The sequence below is a fragment of the Aotus nancymaae genome, unplaced genomic scaffold, assembly GCF_030222135.1.
Source record: "Aotus nancymaae isolate 86718 unplaced genomic scaffold, 86718_ANA_hifiasm-v0.15.2.pri h1tg000011l, whole genome shotgun sequence".
Lineage (NCBI taxonomy): Eukaryota > Metazoa > Chordata > Mammalia > Primates > Aotidae > Aotus > Aotus nancymaae.
The window spans coordinates 14,523,184-14,541,343 of NW_026988422.1; the positions used below are offsets into that span (position 1 = coordinate 14,523,184).

The 18,160-nt window shown below is 37.5% G+C and overlaps 1 protein-coding gene and 1 long non-coding RNA gene across 2 annotated transcripts in view; one reads left to right on the forward strand and one right to left on the reverse strand.

Moving 5' to 3' along the window:
• LOC105724992 (cilia- and flagella-associated protein 44) overlaps window positions 1-18,160 on the reverse strand; it is a 70,201-nt gene that overhangs the window by 19,953 nt on the left and 32,088 nt on the right. The window contains exons 7-15 of the mRNA XM_064374616.1: window positions 16,491-16,707; window positions 14,360-14,474; window positions 11,178-11,342; window positions 8,948-9,103; window positions 8,607-8,654; window positions 7,905-8,004; window positions 7,277-7,371; window positions 3,893-4,102; window positions 3,145-3,255 (exon numbers count right to left, since the gene is read on the reverse strand). Coding sequence (XP_064230686.1) covers window positions 3,145-3,255; window positions 3,893-4,102; window positions 7,277-7,371; window positions 7,905-8,004; window positions 8,607-8,654; window positions 8,948-9,103; window positions 11,178-11,342; window positions 14,360-14,474; window positions 16,491-16,707 — 1,217 coding nt within the window. The remainder of the gene's footprint in view (window positions 1-3,144; window positions 3,256-3,892; window positions 4,103-7,276; window positions 7,372-7,904; window positions 8,005-8,606; window positions 8,655-8,947; window positions 9,104-11,177; window positions 11,343-14,359; window positions 14,475-16,490; window positions 16,708-18,160) is intronic.
• The window catches only part of LOC135274216 (uncharacterized), a 31,625-nt gene continuing 24,788 nt past the window's right edge, over window positions 11,324-18,160 (forward strand). Inside the window, exon 1 of the long non-coding RNA XR_010341996.1 lies at window positions 11,324-11,382. This is a non-coding gene — a long non-coding RNA (uncharacterized LOC135274216). The remainder of the gene's footprint in view (window positions 11,383-18,160) is intronic.

Sequence of the window (18,160 nt, forward strand, 5' to 3'; positions counted from 1 at the left end):
TAAAAAAGCAATAAAGAGCATCAAACTGGAAAGAAAGAAGTCAAATTATCCTTGTTTGCAGATTATAAGATCTTACATTTAGTAAAATCTAAAAACTCTGCCAAAAAACTATTAGAACTGGTAAATAAATTCAGTAAAGTTGCAGGATACAAAATCAACACACAAAAATCAACAGTATTTCTATACACAAACAGCAAGCAATCTGAAAAAAAGATAAAAAAATATACCAAGTTCTGTCAACTCTAAGTATCTCTTGTCTGCACAGCCTTTCATGTTCTGGTCACATCACAGCTGCCTAACAGATCCACATGCCCCTGACCTGGCTCCCTTGTATCTTCTACACACTGCTGCCAAAGTGAACATGGTAGTAACCATGGCAGGCAGAATGGTTCTGTGTGTACATGGGACACACCCTTACTGGAACCATCCGAACCATCAGGCAGAAGCTTAGCGCTTTATGCTCAGGTATGAGATCTGATATTTCAGCTGGTAAGGGCTAAGACCTGTTGCAATTTGGACAATTGAAGTCTGTAGCAGATCAGTTACATACAGTAACTTACTTTTATTTTAGTAATTTGCAAATGATATTAGAAATACAAGTGCTAGCAAGCAGCACTGCCCAAAATGACTTTTAAATTATGCTGAGTGTTTTGGTCTTGTATGCCTACTGTTACAGGATGTTTATCCCCTCCAAATCTCATGTTGAAATTTGATCTCTAATGTTAGTCAGGGAGCCTAATGGGAGGTGTTTTGGTCTTGCGTGTGGATGCATCCCGAACAGATTGATGCTTTTCCTGAGGTGAGTTCTTACCCTATTCTTTCCCAGGAAAGCTGGTTATTAAAAAGAGCCTGGTACCTCCCCACTCACTCTTTTGTTTGTTTGTGATAGGGTCTCACTCTGACACCCAGGCTGGAGAACGGTAGCACGATCTGGGCACACTGCCACCTACTGAAGAAGCAATCCTCCTACTTCAACCTCCTGAGTAGCTGGGACTAGAGGCATGCACCTTGCTGATTTTTATATTTTTTGTAGAGATGGGGTTTCACTATGTTGCCCAGGCTTGTCTCAACTCCTGCACTCAAGTGATCCACTTGCTTTGGCCTCCCAAAGTGCTGAGACTACAGGTGTGCACCACCATGCCCTGTCTCCCCACTCTCCCTCTTGCTTCCTTTCTCATCACCTGATCTCTACAGACTGGCTCCCTTTCACCTTCTGCCATGACTAGAAGCCTGTCAGGCCCTCACCAGAAGCAGATGCTGGCACCATGCTTCTTGTACAGCCTGCAAAGCCATGAGCCAAATTACCCAGCCTCAAGTATTCCTTTAGAGCAACACAATAAAGTAATAATTACTTTTAATTTTTTAAACATATTTTGAAATATGTATAGATTTATGGGAAGTTGAAAAGATAGTACCGAGAGGTATCACATACCCTTCACTCAGTTTCTACCACTGGTTACATCTTATGCAACTATACAAAACCACCTGCCGGGTGCGGTGGCTCACGCCTGTAATCCTAGCACTTTGGGAGGCCAAGGTGGGTGGATCACCTGAGGTCAGGAGTTCAAGACAACACCACCCAGGACAGGGACAATTAGTATAGAATGTGTGTACAGCTCTACATCATTTTTTCATATGTGTGGATTTGTGTTAAGACACAAAACTGTATCACCACCACAAAGGTCTCCTTTAAGCTACTTCTTTAATGTCACACACCTACTCCCCTCCCACTCACCACCCCTAACCTCTGGCAAATGTTGGTTTATCTTTTTAGTTTGTACGTAGTGAAGTGAATGAAGGAAGCACAATGGTATATGTTGTGATATAAACATTCACGCTTTCTCACAGAGCTTCCTTGGCAGCTATCATTCCCTTCACCTGAACCATCCGTACCCACCTCTTATCCATCTGCTCGTACCCTACCAACTTCTCAAAATCAAGGTACGATAATACAAAATAACAACTTATTTTAACTTCTTTCTTTCTTGATAGTTCCCTGCTCCAAATTCACAACACACATTGTCTATACGAGGGGTGTCCAATATTTTGGCTTCCCTGGGTCACACTGGAAAAGGAAGAATTGTCTTGGGCCACACATAAATACACTAACACTAACAATAGCTGATGAGCTAAAAAAAAATTGCAAAATATCTCATAATGTTTTAAGACAGTTTACAGATTTGTGTTGTGCCTCATTCAAAGCCGTCCTAGGCTGCATGCAGCCCACGGGCTATGGGTTGGACAAGCTTAGTCTATATAATGGATATTTTAGTCACCAATTCCTTTGTGAAACCTTATTGTTCAGTGATAAGGTATATTTAACTTTTTAAATGTATATTTTTTTCTCCTTGAGAGACTGGTTATTTAATGCACCACAGTGCCTAGAAAAGATAGAAACAATAAGCATTTGCTGACTAACTTCAAAAAGCATTTTTTAGATAATACTAATATGTTTTATAGCCCTTTTATTTAGAAAAGCTTAAAGTGGATTACAAATGTTACTCCAATAATCCTGATGACACTTCTATGCAATCCATCAGTATTATTATCCTGGCACCTGGCACAGCCCTTGATTTAGGCAGTCAATCAATATTTAGATGACTGAATTATCACATGCTCACATTTAGTAAAACTAGAGACATTAAGAGAGATTAGTAATCAATACTGAATTGCCAATTGCTAAGCAAGAAGCAATAAAAGGATAGAGGAGAAAACAGATGTGGATTGAGGGCAGAGGAGAAGTAGAGATAAAGACAAGAAAGTACATTCAGACCTTAGAATTCAGCTTCTGATTGTCAGAGAGACAGACCGATCCAGGTGAAAGCATTTTGACATGCCATGCCTGTGGCCAAAAGTCTCCAGTGATGGAGCAAAGCCTGATATAGCCCTGCATTTTCAGAGGATCATGGTCAACTAATAAGACCGTGGAAGAGAAAGGAGGCCGTGAGGAGAGGGCAAGGCTCCTGAGTGATGCTCTGGGCTAACGCCAGCAGCACCACCTGAGCTTTCTGTTGCGGCATCCCTGACCCTCACTGCAAGAACCAGGAGCGGGCTAAAAATTCCACCTGCTATTCTCTATCTACAAGATAGCTTCACTATACAGTAATTGACAATTAAGCAGGAAGACAAATAATAATGACTTACATGAGAGAGAGGAGACCACATTAACTGACACACGGGTCCAGGAGTATTAATATAACCAATTGGCTTATAATCATTTTCCACTTCAAAGAAGAAAACAGTTTGATCTTTACTCTAAGGAAAAAGAGACACACCAACCAAATATATATTACTATGAAATCTAGTCTATAGATCACAAAATGTGTTTAAAAAGCATATGGTGTCTCTATCTACAATGGTTATATATCCCAGATCATTAAGGGAGAATTCTTATTTCAAATACTTGCTCCATTTTCCTCCATTAGAACATTTGGCAAACCATGTGTGTATGTGGTTCTGAAAATATGATCACCATACTTTCAGAAATTCACAAAAATATTCTACCATGTATATGCTCACCTATTAGTGCATAAAGAATTTACATGGTTATTCTCTTCATTTATGGCAATTCTATATAAGTACATACCTATGCTGAAACTCATTATAAATAATACAACCTAGCATGATCCCCAGTTGAAATTTTTCATTCACTTAAAATAAGCATTTCAATTTGTAAGAATATTTTTAAGTGTTGTTCACATGCTCCAGCTCTCTTCTGATTAAAAAGTTATTCACAGACTACACTGAAAGAATGTGACTACAAAAAAAGCAAATATGAATATATTGACAGAAAATGGTTTTCAGTAAATAAGTTATGATGAAGTAGGAGGAGTTACAAGGTAATGTTAACTATGAAATTTCAACAAGAAAAGAAAGGAAATGTACTGCTTACCCCTGTGGCTAGAATTTCCCCATCACGCTCATAAGCTAAAGCAGTGACACAAGCAGTATGGGGTTTGAAAACCTGTTTCAACTGAATATCAGCATCCAAAATTTTCTTCCGTCCTGCAAAAACTCTGAGTCCTTTTGGATCATAAAGTTCAAGAAGTCGAACAACTCCATCTTCAAATCCTACAATAATTTGTGCTCCAGTATAGTTTACCTTGGAAAAAATTAAAGACAAGGGACCTGAAATTAGTTGAGAAAGTTGTACTATATAACAGATATTTTATTTAGAATTAGGTAATTGAATATTGGCTGCCGATTGGCAATTCTTTATACCACTTTCTGGTAATCTCTATCTATTCTAGAATAGTTCCTTATAAACAATGACCACAAGAAGGATCAACAATGGCAGTTCAAACATTGAATGAACCAACAGTAGAATGTCTGCCTACGCATGCTAAGCACCTATCATCAGCAACTCAGTGGTGAACATAAAAAGACTCAGTGCCTGGCTTCACAGAGTTTTGGTCTAGTGAAAGGTACAGACGTTAATCATCACATAAATGAGCTTGAAATTATGAACTGAAATAAGTGCTAAAAGAAAGAAACATTGTCTGAGAGCATATAACAAAGAAGGCTGACCTCGACTTACGGCTTCCCTAAGGAAGAGATGGTAGAGCTGATAACAGAAGGTACAGGAAGGTAGGACAAGCACTCCAAGGAGAGAATATAACTTGTGCAGAAGTCCTGTGTCAGGAAATAACAGAACTCAAGAAAAAGTTATGGTCTGAAAGAGTGAGAGAACAATGCTTCCCCCGGTGGCTGGAGAGGAAGACAGGCAGGCAGCAGATCACACAATGGCTTCCATGTTACATTAAGAAGAGTCTTCATCCCAGAGCAGTGGAAGGCCATCAAAGTGTTTTTAGCTGGGTTCCAGGGGGAAGTGGTGGTGAAATGGTCAGATTTACTATTTTTAAAATGTCATCCTAGCTGCAGTGTGGAAAATAGATATGAGGTGGTTTAGATATGATGCTGGGAGAACTTCTGAAAGACCTTTTGAGATGGCTTCTGCACTTCAGGAGAACTTTTGGTCTGAGATAATGTAGTGGAGATGAGGGATTTGGACATACTTTAGGAAGAGGCGTAATGGCCCTACTTGATGATGTCTGGATATGGGGAATGAAGCAGACGGAGGAGTCAAGGATGACTGATAATGGCACTTACTGAGACAGAAAACACTGGAAGGGAGCCAGGTGTGTGTGTGGTTTGTAGTTGCTATTGTTGATTTAGGGAGAAGGATGGTTGGGGATGTGTGAAAGACATGGACTTAGTCTTGGAAACATTGAGTTTGAGGTCCCCTTGAGATTTTAAAATAAAGATGTCATAGTCTGCACCTTAGAGGAAAAGTCTGAGCTAGAGATATAAAACTACCAATGTCTGAATGTACTAAATCTGCTGTCTTGGAAGGCATTCAGGAGAAGGGCAAGAGCCTGGGCATACTCTAGAGCTCAGTGACCATCAGTTATGAGAATCTGGGGAATAAAAAAGCTGTACACCATTCAACTCTAGTTGAGTGTTGTTTACTCAACAAAAATTTACTAAGTGTCTAAAAGTACCAGTAACTAGAGAGGCACTGGAGGTACAAAGAAGAATAAGGCCTGGTTGTCGCCATGAAAAACAAGCAGTCTAATGGGAAAGACAATAAAGCACATAATCTTAGTATGCTGTGATAAATGCTGTAAGAGATCTATACACAGCACTAAGGGGGAACAAAATCACAGAGGAAGGAGGCCCTAACTCTACTTGGAGGTAGATTCATGGAGGGCTATGCAGAGATGATGTCTGACCTGAGCTGAGTCATACAGACTGATGTGTACCCTTCCAGAAAGGTCAGGGCGTATGGAAAAGGGACATTTTAATTGTAGCTTAAAATCCATATTATCATTACTTGTATATAAGTCTAAAAAAAGGAAACATTCTGTAGACATTCTGTGACCATCGGAATAAACAATTCAGTTACCTGGATTGTAGTTTTAAGACTTCAGTTACAAGTGTAAAGAGATTAGAATAGTGAGTGAGCCAGATCTGCCAATCCAAATGCTGTCATTTCTACTTACTCTAGCCTCATCGTGAAGATGGCTCTGTTCCCTGGACTGAGTTCTCCTGGTCTTGATCCCATCATGAAATTCCCCCTCATTCCATTTATATCCACATTTACTTTTAGCCTGGAATATTTTCTCTTTAATTTCAACCCAAAACAGTAAAGATTAAATACTCCCCCAAATACTTCCATGGCATTTTAAAGATATGGCTGCAAATCTTTGACATGCCTCCCATGGAGAGATGGGGTTTAAGTCCCTCCTCTTGATTCTGTATGGGGCCTGCGACTGTGTGGCTGCTTCACCCAATCAATTCCGGTAGAAGTGATATTTTGACTTCTGGGAAATGGGCCATAAAAGGCCATCAGCTTCTGCCTTTACTGTTGGAACACTAGATCTTGGAGCCCTGAGCTACCAAGTAAAAAGTGTGTGACTGTCCTGAGGCTGCTATGTTCTGATGAAGTCTAAGCCACATGGAGAGGGTATTCGGTATAAACACTCCTGCTGGCAGTCCCAGCTTAGTCTACCCTTCAAGTCATCCAACCCAGGTGTCAGCCTTGTGATCAAGAAACCTTTGGATTATTCCAGGCCCAGACATTCATGTCTTCCCAGTCGAGTTCCCAGACACTCTGAAGCAGAGACAATTCATCCCTGCTGTCACCTGAATCCCAACGCAATGACTACATGAGCAAAATAAAATGATTATTATTTTATGCCACTATATTTTGAGATAGTTTATTACACAGCAATTGATAAATGGAAAACTCTCTATCCAAGCCTATTTTTTTTCTGTAGTTCTTATCATTATCTAACATAACATGTACTTAACTTACTTATTTTGACTACTATCTGTCTCTGCCTCCCTCCCACTAAAGCATAAGGTCCATAAGGGGCAAGTATTTTTGTCTTTTTATTCACTGCTATATTCCCAGAAAGTAAAACAAGGCTTGGCACATTGTTGGCACTCTGGAAATATTAATAGGATGAATGGAATCAAAGTCAGATAGATAAAAGCTAGATATACAAAGGTCTGTTGGGAAATTGCTTTGCAACATGAAACTATTACGAATCTGCAGGTGGCATAAAAACAGAAATTTTACTAAAAACAAGACCAAACTCATGACAACCATCCAGGTAAAGATTTCTATTACATTCTGACTAAAACAAACTAACTTAAAACTTTTATTATTCCCTAAAATTTTGAGTCAGCAAATATCTATATTTCCAAGAAATAGCATTGATATACCATATTTACCAACAGATTCTAATAGTTCATTATAACAAAAACTTACCATTTGGGGTACCCAAACAAGGGCAGTACCTCCTTGTTTGAATTTCATCTGAGCCAAAGGAGTTTTGCTAGCAAAATCACAGATTCGAACAGAGCCTATGGAAAGACAGTTTTAAAAGAAAAAAAAAATTATATACGCATTTTTTAAAGTCTTGGTTCACTTTTTACATGTTGAATATTATAACAATTCTTAACTAAATCAGTGAAAAACTTTCTTTTGTAAAAAATTTCCATGTACAACCTCAAACAGGTAATTCATAAACATGAATAATAAAAAGGATAACAGATGATTGACTGGTGGGTCAATTTTACCTTGCATAGTCCATATAGATTTGCCTTAAGAAGGAAGAAAGGAGGAGGAAAGAATAGAAAAAAACTACAAATGTGGGCAATATCAAAATGAGCAGCATTTTCATGAACAATTTATAGATTGTGTCCTTATTTTAATCTCTCACAGTAACCATGGCTGGGGCATTTTGTGCCCTCTCCTCTCTACAACTCCCTTCACTTGCATTCAAGAGGCTCCCCTTTTGGGAAAATTCTCAAATGCTCTTAAGTCAAACACATATAAAAATTGTATTGCAAATAAAACAAGGCCAGATAAATTTTAATAAAGAGTTTCTACTTACAGTCCAAGGCAGTTGTGGCCATGAGGTAAGTGAGAGGAGAAACAGCCACGGCTTCAATAGCTCCAGAATGGAAGGAGAAGAGGCATTCCGGGTCCTGGGTCTGAGAACAGACAGACAGCTTACTGGATCTCAAAGACAGGGTTAACAAAGAGTTAAGATCATGTTTTTAAAAATGTAAATAGAACAATATAACACATGTGTGATTTTATTTGGATAGAAATAAGAAAAAGCACAAAAATCTAGAAAGAACACTGGACTTCAGAATCAGGAGAACCAGATAGAGTCGTGGGCTTTGCCCTTAATGGCTATGTGATTTTGCACAAGTCACCCCAAATTCCAGTTTCCATTTCTTCATCTGTAAAATGAGATAACAGCTGCTTGCCTACTAAATAGGGCAGTGATGAGGACCACGTAAGAGATAAAATAAATGAAAATTCCATATATTTATAAAAACTATCAAGCATATATCATGTTAGGTATTGTCACTGCCACTTTTCTGGTAAATTACGCTATGGGACAGATTCTTTTTTATGTAAAATCATAATGAGAGAATTCTCAAGAGTAGCACATGTTGAGTAAGTTTTTTATGAGAACCATGATCAAATATGGAGAAAGATAAAGAATACTTTAAAGACAAACAACACAATTTTTTTGTATTTTGTTATAAAAGTTAGGGGAAGATAAGAGTAATAGGCAACTTACAATATTTGAAAAACTAAGGTCAAGCTTCCATATGGCTCCACTGGCATCCTAAAAAAATTAAATACCCAATAGTATTTTATCATTGTAAACTTTCATCAAAATTTTAAAATGTTCTTCCTATGATTTATTAAAGTAAGGACAAGCAATAATATCAAAAGCTCACATATATTTTAAAGTATAATTAAAATTTAATAAAAAAACAACTTCTATATTTTAGAATACAGCCACACAATAAGCAATCTCATAACACAGTCAAATGGACTTGTCAAATCAATCATATCATTATTTTAATTTTTTGTCCATGTAATGTTAAAGACCCAAGAGAGAAGAATGCAACATACCTGAGCCAACCAAAAGTTATTTCCAGTTTCACTCATTTTTATCATAGAGAAGAGTTTCACGTTCTTGTCTACTTGAAGTTCATTAATAGGCTCGATCTCCAACAATCCAGTCTCATCTTTTATATCAGCAGTGTCTATTGTCTCAAAATCCCATATCTTGTAAAATGAAAATACTTTAATCAATCAGTAGTTTCTGAACATTTATTTTCTAAGCCAGAAAAACCCTGTTTTTTTTTTTCAAAAGTCATTTCTTTTTCTTTCATGAAAAGTAACAGTGAATAGGTATAATAAGAACACCAGCCAAAACCTGACCCCTGGAATTTCATTCTGAACTGAAGTATGGTAAGTTATTACAGGTCCCTTTGTATTTAAAAAAGTTAGAAAGTACAGCCTTGCAGAAGAATTTTATTTTGTCCAAAACAAATTTTATTTCAAAGTTTCTATTAGGTCTCTTTTTACATAAAGTGGCCATTAGGAGTACATGGTTCGGCTGTTCAGCAAGACATTACAATCAGCCTTGTTTTCTAAACACCAGTAGGCCCCTGGAAAGGGGAAATACACCTTCTTGCTTAAATACACATTCTATATTCTTTGCTTATCTCATTATAAGCAAAGACTATAGATGTAGATAAAGCCTCCATTAGAAATGTTTCTCTTCCTGAATATTAATATTTCACACTTTACTATCTCATAATAAATGAGACAGCAAATGTTACTATCTCACAGTGAGACAGTGAAGTGTAGGTGGTTGTTCTTTGGGAGAGGAGTTCACTGGGAGAGGAACACTACGGGAAGAGTGAGGGAGCACCGTTTCACCTCATGGTGGCAGGGAGACTCAGAAGCACTTCCCCTGTGAGGGGCCAAAGCTCATTCTGGACAGTTCTGGTGACATAGCCTGCCATATGATCCTAGACTGCATAACTGAGGCTTTGAGAAAGAACTCCAGGGGACTGTCTCATAGATTAGCCTGGTTGAGGGAAGAGGGAAATATCTGAGGGTCAGGGTTAGTAGGGTTAGGGATCAGTCTAGGATCAGACTAATTTCTGGGAGTTGGGGTAGGTTTTTTCTAAAGGGTAAGAGGTAGAGATTTACAGTATGAAGGACTGAAAAGGCAAGGGCAGGCTCTGAAAAGAGAGGCAAGCTTAGGAATTACTGGTGTCCATGAAGAAATCCTCTGCGAAATATTTAACTTCTTTTCTCCTGAGATTTTCTCCCACTTGGTATTTAGACATTTTGGGGTAATGTATATCTTGGAAAGACAGCAAATATATGGCAAAATAAAGGACACAAAGCTCCCCAGAGCAGTGTGTGAAATCTAACAAGATTAAATATAAAATTGTTAATGTTAAAACCTATACTGGGGCTCAAAAAGCCAGTGGTAAGAGGATCCACTGTCAGAGATATGGATTAAACAACATATTAAACACAGTAAGCTCAATCGGTGGCAACAGAGTGACCAGACTCTTAAAAAAATACAATCTTACTTTTGACAACACTTCTGAAACAAATGTCAATAGAACACTGCCACTTTCTTATGAAAGGCCCCACTGAAAATATTTACCAAGAGGACTACACGGCAAATCGCAAAGCTACAGGTTGACCAGCCACAGCGGGATACTCATTAACAGAAAGTGCTACACAGAGTGGGTGGGAGAAGTGTGACAACAGCAAGGGGGACTTAGAAGCTGGAGCAGTGTTCCAGCTTAGCCCAGGCTTTGGGCAAGAGACCGTCCACAAGAGGAAGCAAGTGAGTTCCTTAGCATAAGGAGCAAGAAGAGTGTAGCATTCATAGGCAAACTCCATCAGTTCACCTCTGGGTGTATTTCCAATTGGTAACTTCAGTAAAAAATAACTAACAAATGTTCAGCACCTTTGTTCCTAGAACATGGCCCATTCATATGAAGCCTTCTGGAAGGATATGTGGGTCTACTGTTTATCCTATTCTAACATGAGTTTTCATCTTCTGAAGTTATTATTTCAACAGAATCCAAATGACAAGAGGCCCTCTTAATTTACTGCACTTTACCCTCAGTGGTAAAGTGCAGTAAATTAATTTTGATGATAATGCAAATATTTACCACAAGAGAAGCATTATTTAAAGTGAATTGGCCTTGGGAATAAATGACTACTGCTCTCCTTCACAAAATAACCTTTATGAAAAATAAAACCCTTTGGGTGATCTACAAGCCTTAAACATGAGTGCTACCATCCAAGTATCAAGAAAACTTACCCTAACACATCCATCTGACCCAACAGTGATAACTTCACCCTCATACAGCATTATCTGGTTAATGGGACCATTGTGACATGACTTGCTTGTACCTCGACAGAGCTCCACTTTGATCAGACCACCTTCCCAAAGCAGCATGTTACCCCATTCTGACCCTGAGAGCACCTGGCAGGTATGTGGAAAAAAGGAATATGCATTAAAACAGGTAAGTGTACACATTCATGCCTCAAATAGTAGGTGAAAATTATTTTTAAGGTTATTTTTATTGATTATAAAATTTTAAAATGGAAAAATAAATACAGAAAGAAAGACCTACTACCCCAGACGGAACTACTAATAACATTTTGATGTATTTCCTTCTAACATTATGATCAGTTTTGCATCTTTGTGATTAGGCTGAATGTTGTTGGTAATTGTTCATGGATGTATATAATAGACTTCTTGGTATGTCTCTTAGGACAAAATACAGGTATGGAATTAGATGACAGTCTACTTTTTAAGTGTAATATTATCAAATTTTAGATATTAGATAACTTGTAAGGCCAGTCCTGAATTAAGTAGATTATGGCATAATAGTATCCAACTTCAAACAAGGATAATCATCTAAAACCTTCTCAAATTAATCCATTTAATTTGGCATTTCCCCAAGTGCATACCACCAAACACTAGTTCTTAAGATGTTTAACAAGTGTCTCAAAATGAAGTAATATTTATTGAGCATTGACTCTGTGCTTTTCGTTCAGTACTTCAAATATGTTAAGTTATTTAATGCAAAAAAACATATGAACTAGGTACATTTATCAGGAATACCATATACAGTTGTGCATGTTGGGTACTTCATCCTCCTAGAAAAAACAGCTTTTTTCTGACTCACACACAAAAAAAACAAATGGGCCAATGGTAGCCCTGACTATTATTATCCCCATTTTACAGAGGAGAACACTGAAGCACAAACTTGCCCAAAACTACCCGGTGAGCATTCTAATCCAGGCAAGGGGGCTCAAAGCTTCCTATTCTGACTACACAGCCTTAGAATGCAGACGCTAGGATAAACAAAGTCAAACTTTATTTTCTCTAGGATCACTGGGAACTTTTAATAAGGAAGTATTTGCTGGGAATCACCAAGGGGAATTTTTCAATACACAGAAATTTTACTTAAAAAGTCTTATTTTTTTTTTTTTTAGAAGCAAGATGGAGTCAACAAAGGAAAAAAAGAAAAAGTCTTATTTTTATGGAGCTTCTGTACAGACTTATGTTCCATAAAAATGCACTTTGGGAAACTCTATTCTAATTTTGGCTGCATGCTCTAGAAGTCTGCATTTTCATTTTCCTCTCTAGAGAAATTTCATTTCTCTCTTTCTAGAGAAACATGATTTTATTCCGTCTTTTATCCCTTGGGTCTACCTACTTTTTAACAACCCTACCGACTTTACTGATTGTGTTCTTAAGTCTCAGCCATTTATGATAGAGTTTTTAGACTTATTTTCTTCTGTCCAGTGATGAAAGCCAGCAATGGTGACAAAAACCTATAAGGCATTTCTTTCTGAAACATCACTCATACCTAGCTTTCCTTTTCCATTTGTTCTAAGAAGTCTAGGCCCTTGATCACCTCTTTTTAGATGACAGCAACAGCTTCCATTCTAGCCCATCTCCTTGACTCCAGATTTCCCTTTGTCAAATCAACCTGGCATTTTATGGCCAAATTTGTTTATTACTTCTTTCATTTGCAAGTCTACTCTTCCCATGTAGAGTAGTTCTGCCTAAATATTAAACTCCTGGTACACTAGGGCCCAGTCATACTTCTCAACTGAAATTTTCCACTCTTTGCAAACATAAATGGTTTATTCCAATCTGCCCTAAAAATCTGACATTTATTTCTAACGCTAAACACTTCCTTTAGTTGGTCTATCATTTAAAATGGTTTCTTTCTTCCCTATAGGTATACAAATTCTACCAACCCTTTAAAAGATGTATCTCATACCATGTTTTTAATAAGGATTCTATGGATCTTTATCTTAGCTTAATTTTTACAGTATTGAGAATTTGAAGCTGGAATGATTTAAGATCATCTCATGGATTTAGATACATAGTTTAGCCAGCATCCAAGGCTTTTTATTTCCTCCTATATATCATGCTTTTGAATTGAGAATATTTAGTCAGGTAGATGACTAGACCACTTGGTTCCTTAGAGTAACATTTGTATGCTGGCATTTACTTACAACTGAGATGATCTCAAATGATAATGTATAATTCATTCTAATAGGACACTATGTAAAATACTGATGGAGAACTAATCCTAATTAACTATTGTTTCAGGCAATATGCCTATAAATTTTATAAGAGGAAGAAAGGAAAGAAACTAACAATATTAAAGAATAAACTAACAGATTACAGTTGCAGTGTTCCAGATGCCTCTATAAAGTGGTTTGCTCTTACTGAGTAATAATCTGACAATAAAAATAAATGCCACAAAGTTACATATAACCTTTGACCCAATAAGTCTTCTTGGATCATGATAGCAAGATAAAATGGGGAAAAATAAGTAATATAAATACTGCAACTCTGTTATATATTTAAAAGTAACAAATATGTCACTATGTTAATATATGAAAATGCTCACATACTTTATATTTGTGTATAATATTTAGTAAAAAGAAAACAGAAGGCCGGGCGCGATGGCTCACGCCTATTATCCCAGCACTTTGGGAGGCTGAGGCAGGTGGATGACGAGGTCAAGAGATCGAGACCATCCTGGTCAACATGGTGAAACCCCATCTCTACTAAAAAAAAAAATAAAAAATTAGCTGGGCATGGTGGCACATGCCTGTAGTCCCAGCTACTCGGGAGGCTGAGGCAGGAGAATTGCTTGAACCCAGGAGGCAGAGGTTGTGGTGAGACGAGATCGTGCAGTTGCTCTCCAGCCTGGGCAACAAGAGCGAAACTCCGTCACAAAAAAAGAAAACAGAAAATGGTAGGTACATATGGATTATGACAATTTCAGGGAAACATTTTAATTACAACTGATAACTGAAGAAGTAAAATGAAATGTTCATTACATTTACAATGATAATATCTGTTATCGGCAGAGCTTGTTAGAATGTAATATATTTTCATGTATGTATGCTTTCATATATGTACTTGAAAACAAAGTTTTATTATTGTAGAATAGTGGCTATACTCACCTTCCCATCTGGGAGCTCCATGTAGCCTTCTATATCAGTAGTGGTTGTTTTGCCAAATCGACCTAGTGATCCCTGCAGCTTGAGACCTGTGAATGTAAAAGCCATTTCCCAGAACCTACAAACAAACGAGAAAGAGACTGAATGTACCTCAAAGATAGTTTACTGATTTTTATTTTAATATGACCCAAACATTTACATATTTTATAGTCACATATATTATTTCACTCATTCATCCGATTAAGATTTGTTTAGTATCTACTACTTGTCAGGCAAGGTTCTAGGCAATATGACTTCAGCAATGACCAAAACAGGTGAAAAATAAAATTTCCTCCTTCATGCATTTTATATTTTAGAGCTGTGCTACCTAATACAGTAGCCTCCAGCTATGTTTGACTATTTAAAGTAATTAACATTAAACAAAATCAAAATTTCAGTGTTTCCATCACACTAGCCAATTTCAAGTGCTTAGTAACTACATGTGGATGGCAGCTACTGTGTTAGACAGCATAGAACATTCCCAGTCTGTCAGAAAGTTATTCGACAGTATTGTTTTAAAGAATATAAAAGTTTTTCAAAGAATTTTAATGTATTAGCTGTGTGACTCTGAGTGCTTTTCTTGATCACCCTATACCTTCATTTTCTCAGGTGTAGAATAAGAAAATTAGTAACACCTACCTCATAAAATTGTTGAAAAATTCTTAGAACAGTGCCTAGCAGATCAAAGCAATCAGCAATTCTTATTACTAGCATTTTCTCATTCATAGTCTAAACAAATGAACAGACAGGATGATGAAGACCATGTAGAAAAAGAAGACCTATCCAACTAGATATAAAATAGATAATTGAGGGTACCAACAAGCCAATGATACAAAGCCAAAAGCCTATATAGCCAACATCATCTCCAGAGGAATGGTAGGTCCCCTGATGATATCCTTCTATATACTCTGGGTTCCCTTCTAGCACACATGAAATTAACTGTTCAATGTCTGCATTTCTCCCAAAGACATGGGGCATAGAAAAGACAGATTTTACTAAATAATAGAAAAATATAAGAAATTGGAAAACTTTTGCAAATAGCTAGCAGAGGGTTATTTGAGAATTCCCTAATGGTTACAATTAAAAATCTGCTCAATTAGTCTATATTTCTAATGAATTAATTTAAAAAAAGACCAGATCTAAATTGAGACAAGAGGAATTCAGGATGGATAAAAATGTCTTTCTCTTAAAGAGACACTGATAATCAAGTTATGGGCAGATCTAGGGTGGTAGAAGGTTGTTACATAAAGGCATGAGACAAAGTGGAACAAAGATAGAGAAAGACAAGATCATGCCATCCTGGAAACAGACAAGGGTATGATATAATGAAAAGAGCGTGGAGTTTGGAGCAAGAATAAGAGTAGGCTCTGTCACTGTTTTGTATTGAGTGTTCCTTGTCAGGAATGATACTGTGATAATTCTTGTTTTACAGATGAAGACTAAATTGCTACAAACAAGAAATTTAGTAGTGGATATGAAAACTTAATATGAATTTGGAAATATCATCCCAATGTTAGTTATTAAGATACTACACAAACTCTTTTAGGAGATGGAGCCTACAAGAAGGCAGCAGGCTGTATTTAAAAGCCCTTATTGGCCGAACATGGTGGCTCACGCCTGTAATCCCAGCACTTTGGGAGGCCGAGGTGGAAGATCACCTGAGGTCGAGAGTTCAAGACCAGCCTGACCAACATGCAGAAACCCTATCTCTACTAAAAGCACAAAATTAGCTGGGTATGGTGGTGGGTGCCTGTAGTCCCAGCTGCTCAGGAGGCTGAGGCAGGAGAATCACTTGAACCAGGGTGGTGGAGGTTGTGGTAAGCTGAGATCACACCATTGCACTCCAGCCTGGGTAACAAGAGTGAAACTCCATCTCAATTTTAAAAAGCCCTTATTTTATCTATGCTCCTTGCAGAAATAAAATCCCACATATCTAATTAGAAAAGATGCATTACTAGTTAGCTTTTTAAATAACATATTTTTAAATAATTATAATGTTAACCAAAACTGGAAAAAAATGTCTCTAGCTCTTAGAGCTTCTTAGAAAAATACCCCTGTGAAATCTACTAGCACCTCTATTGGTTACCTGACCTACTTGATATGGCCTGATCCCGATGTAGTAAGCTGCTCTTCATTATCAGGATTGAAAGTAACCTTAAAAACTTCCTGAGAAAAAGCCTTTGTCCTCAGTATGGGTTGTTCTTCTTTCCAATTCCAGATAGTCAGTGTATAGTCCGGGTTGCTACCAACAGATGCCAGCAAGGTACCACTGTAGTTAAAATCCACATAAGCATATCCCTTCTCAGTCCCATCTGGAAGGATAAATGGGAGTCTAATAAATAAAGGCACATTTATTCATGTCAAAAGCATATTGTAACAAAAATGGAGAGGGATTCAGCTCATGGTGATATAAGAATGCCAAGAATACCCTAAAGGAACAATTCCAAAAACATTCACCATCTTTGGCTTTAGAATTAATTATGTGATATGAAGGGGGAGGGTAAAGGAGCTTTAATTACATATTGCATGAGTATTCCATTTTATGACATAGGGAGAAACACAAACACATATTAGATAGCAGTGTCAGAAGCATTGGGACCAGAGTGACTCCATCTGGGATAGAAGCTGGGTAAAATGAGGCTGAGACCTACTGGGCTGCATTCCCAGGAGGTTGGGCATTCTAACTCACAAGATGAGATAGGTGGCACACGATACAGGTCAAAAGACCCCACGGATAAAATAGGATGTGGTAAAGAAGTTGGCCAAAACCCACCAGAATCAAGAAGGTGATGAAAGCAACAGAGATATTGGCCTGAGGTTTACTTTTTTTGTTGTGTCTCTTCCCGGTTTTGGTATCAGGATGATGCTGGCTTCATAAATGAGTTAGGAAGGATTCCCTCCTTTTCAAATGTCTGAAATAGTTTCAGAAGGAATGGTACTAGCTCCTTTTTGTACCTGTTAGAATTCAGCTTTGAATCCCTCTGGTCCTAGGCTATTTTTGGTTGGTAGGCTATTAATTACTGCCTCAATTTCAGAGCTCATTATTGGTCTATTCAGGGATTCAATTTCTCTCTGGTTTAGTCTTGGTAGGGTGTACACATTCAGGAATTTATCCATTTCTTCTAGATTTTCTAGCTTGTTTGTGTAGAGGTGTTTATAGTATTCTCTGATGGTAGTTTGTATTTCTGTGGGGTCAGTGGTGATATCCTCTTTATCATTCTTTATTGTGTCTATTTGATTCTTTTCTCTTTTCATTAGTCTAGCTAGTGGTCTATCTATGTTGTTAATTAAAAAAAAAAAAAAAAACAGCTCCTGGATTCATTGACTTTTTTTGGAGGGTTTTTCTGTCTATATCTCCTTTAGTTCTTCTCTGATCTTATTTATTTCTTGTCTTCTGCTAGCTTTTGGATTAGTTTGCTCTTGCCTCTCTAGTTCTTTTAATTGTGATGTTAGGGTGTCAATTTGAGATCTTTCCTGCTTTCTCTTGTGGGCATTTAGTGCTATAAATTTCCCTCTTAACACTGTTTTAGCTGTGTCCCAGAGATTCTGGTACGTTGTCTCTTTGTTCTCACTGGTTTCCAAGAACTCTTGATTTCTGCCTTAATTTCATTATTTACACAGAAGGCATTCAGGAGCAGGTTTTTCAATTTCCATGAAATTGTGTGGTTTTGAGTGAGTTTCTTAATCCTGAGTTCTAATTTGATTGCACTGTGGGCTGAGAGACTGTTTACTATTATTTCAGTTCAGTTTGTTATGATTTGCATT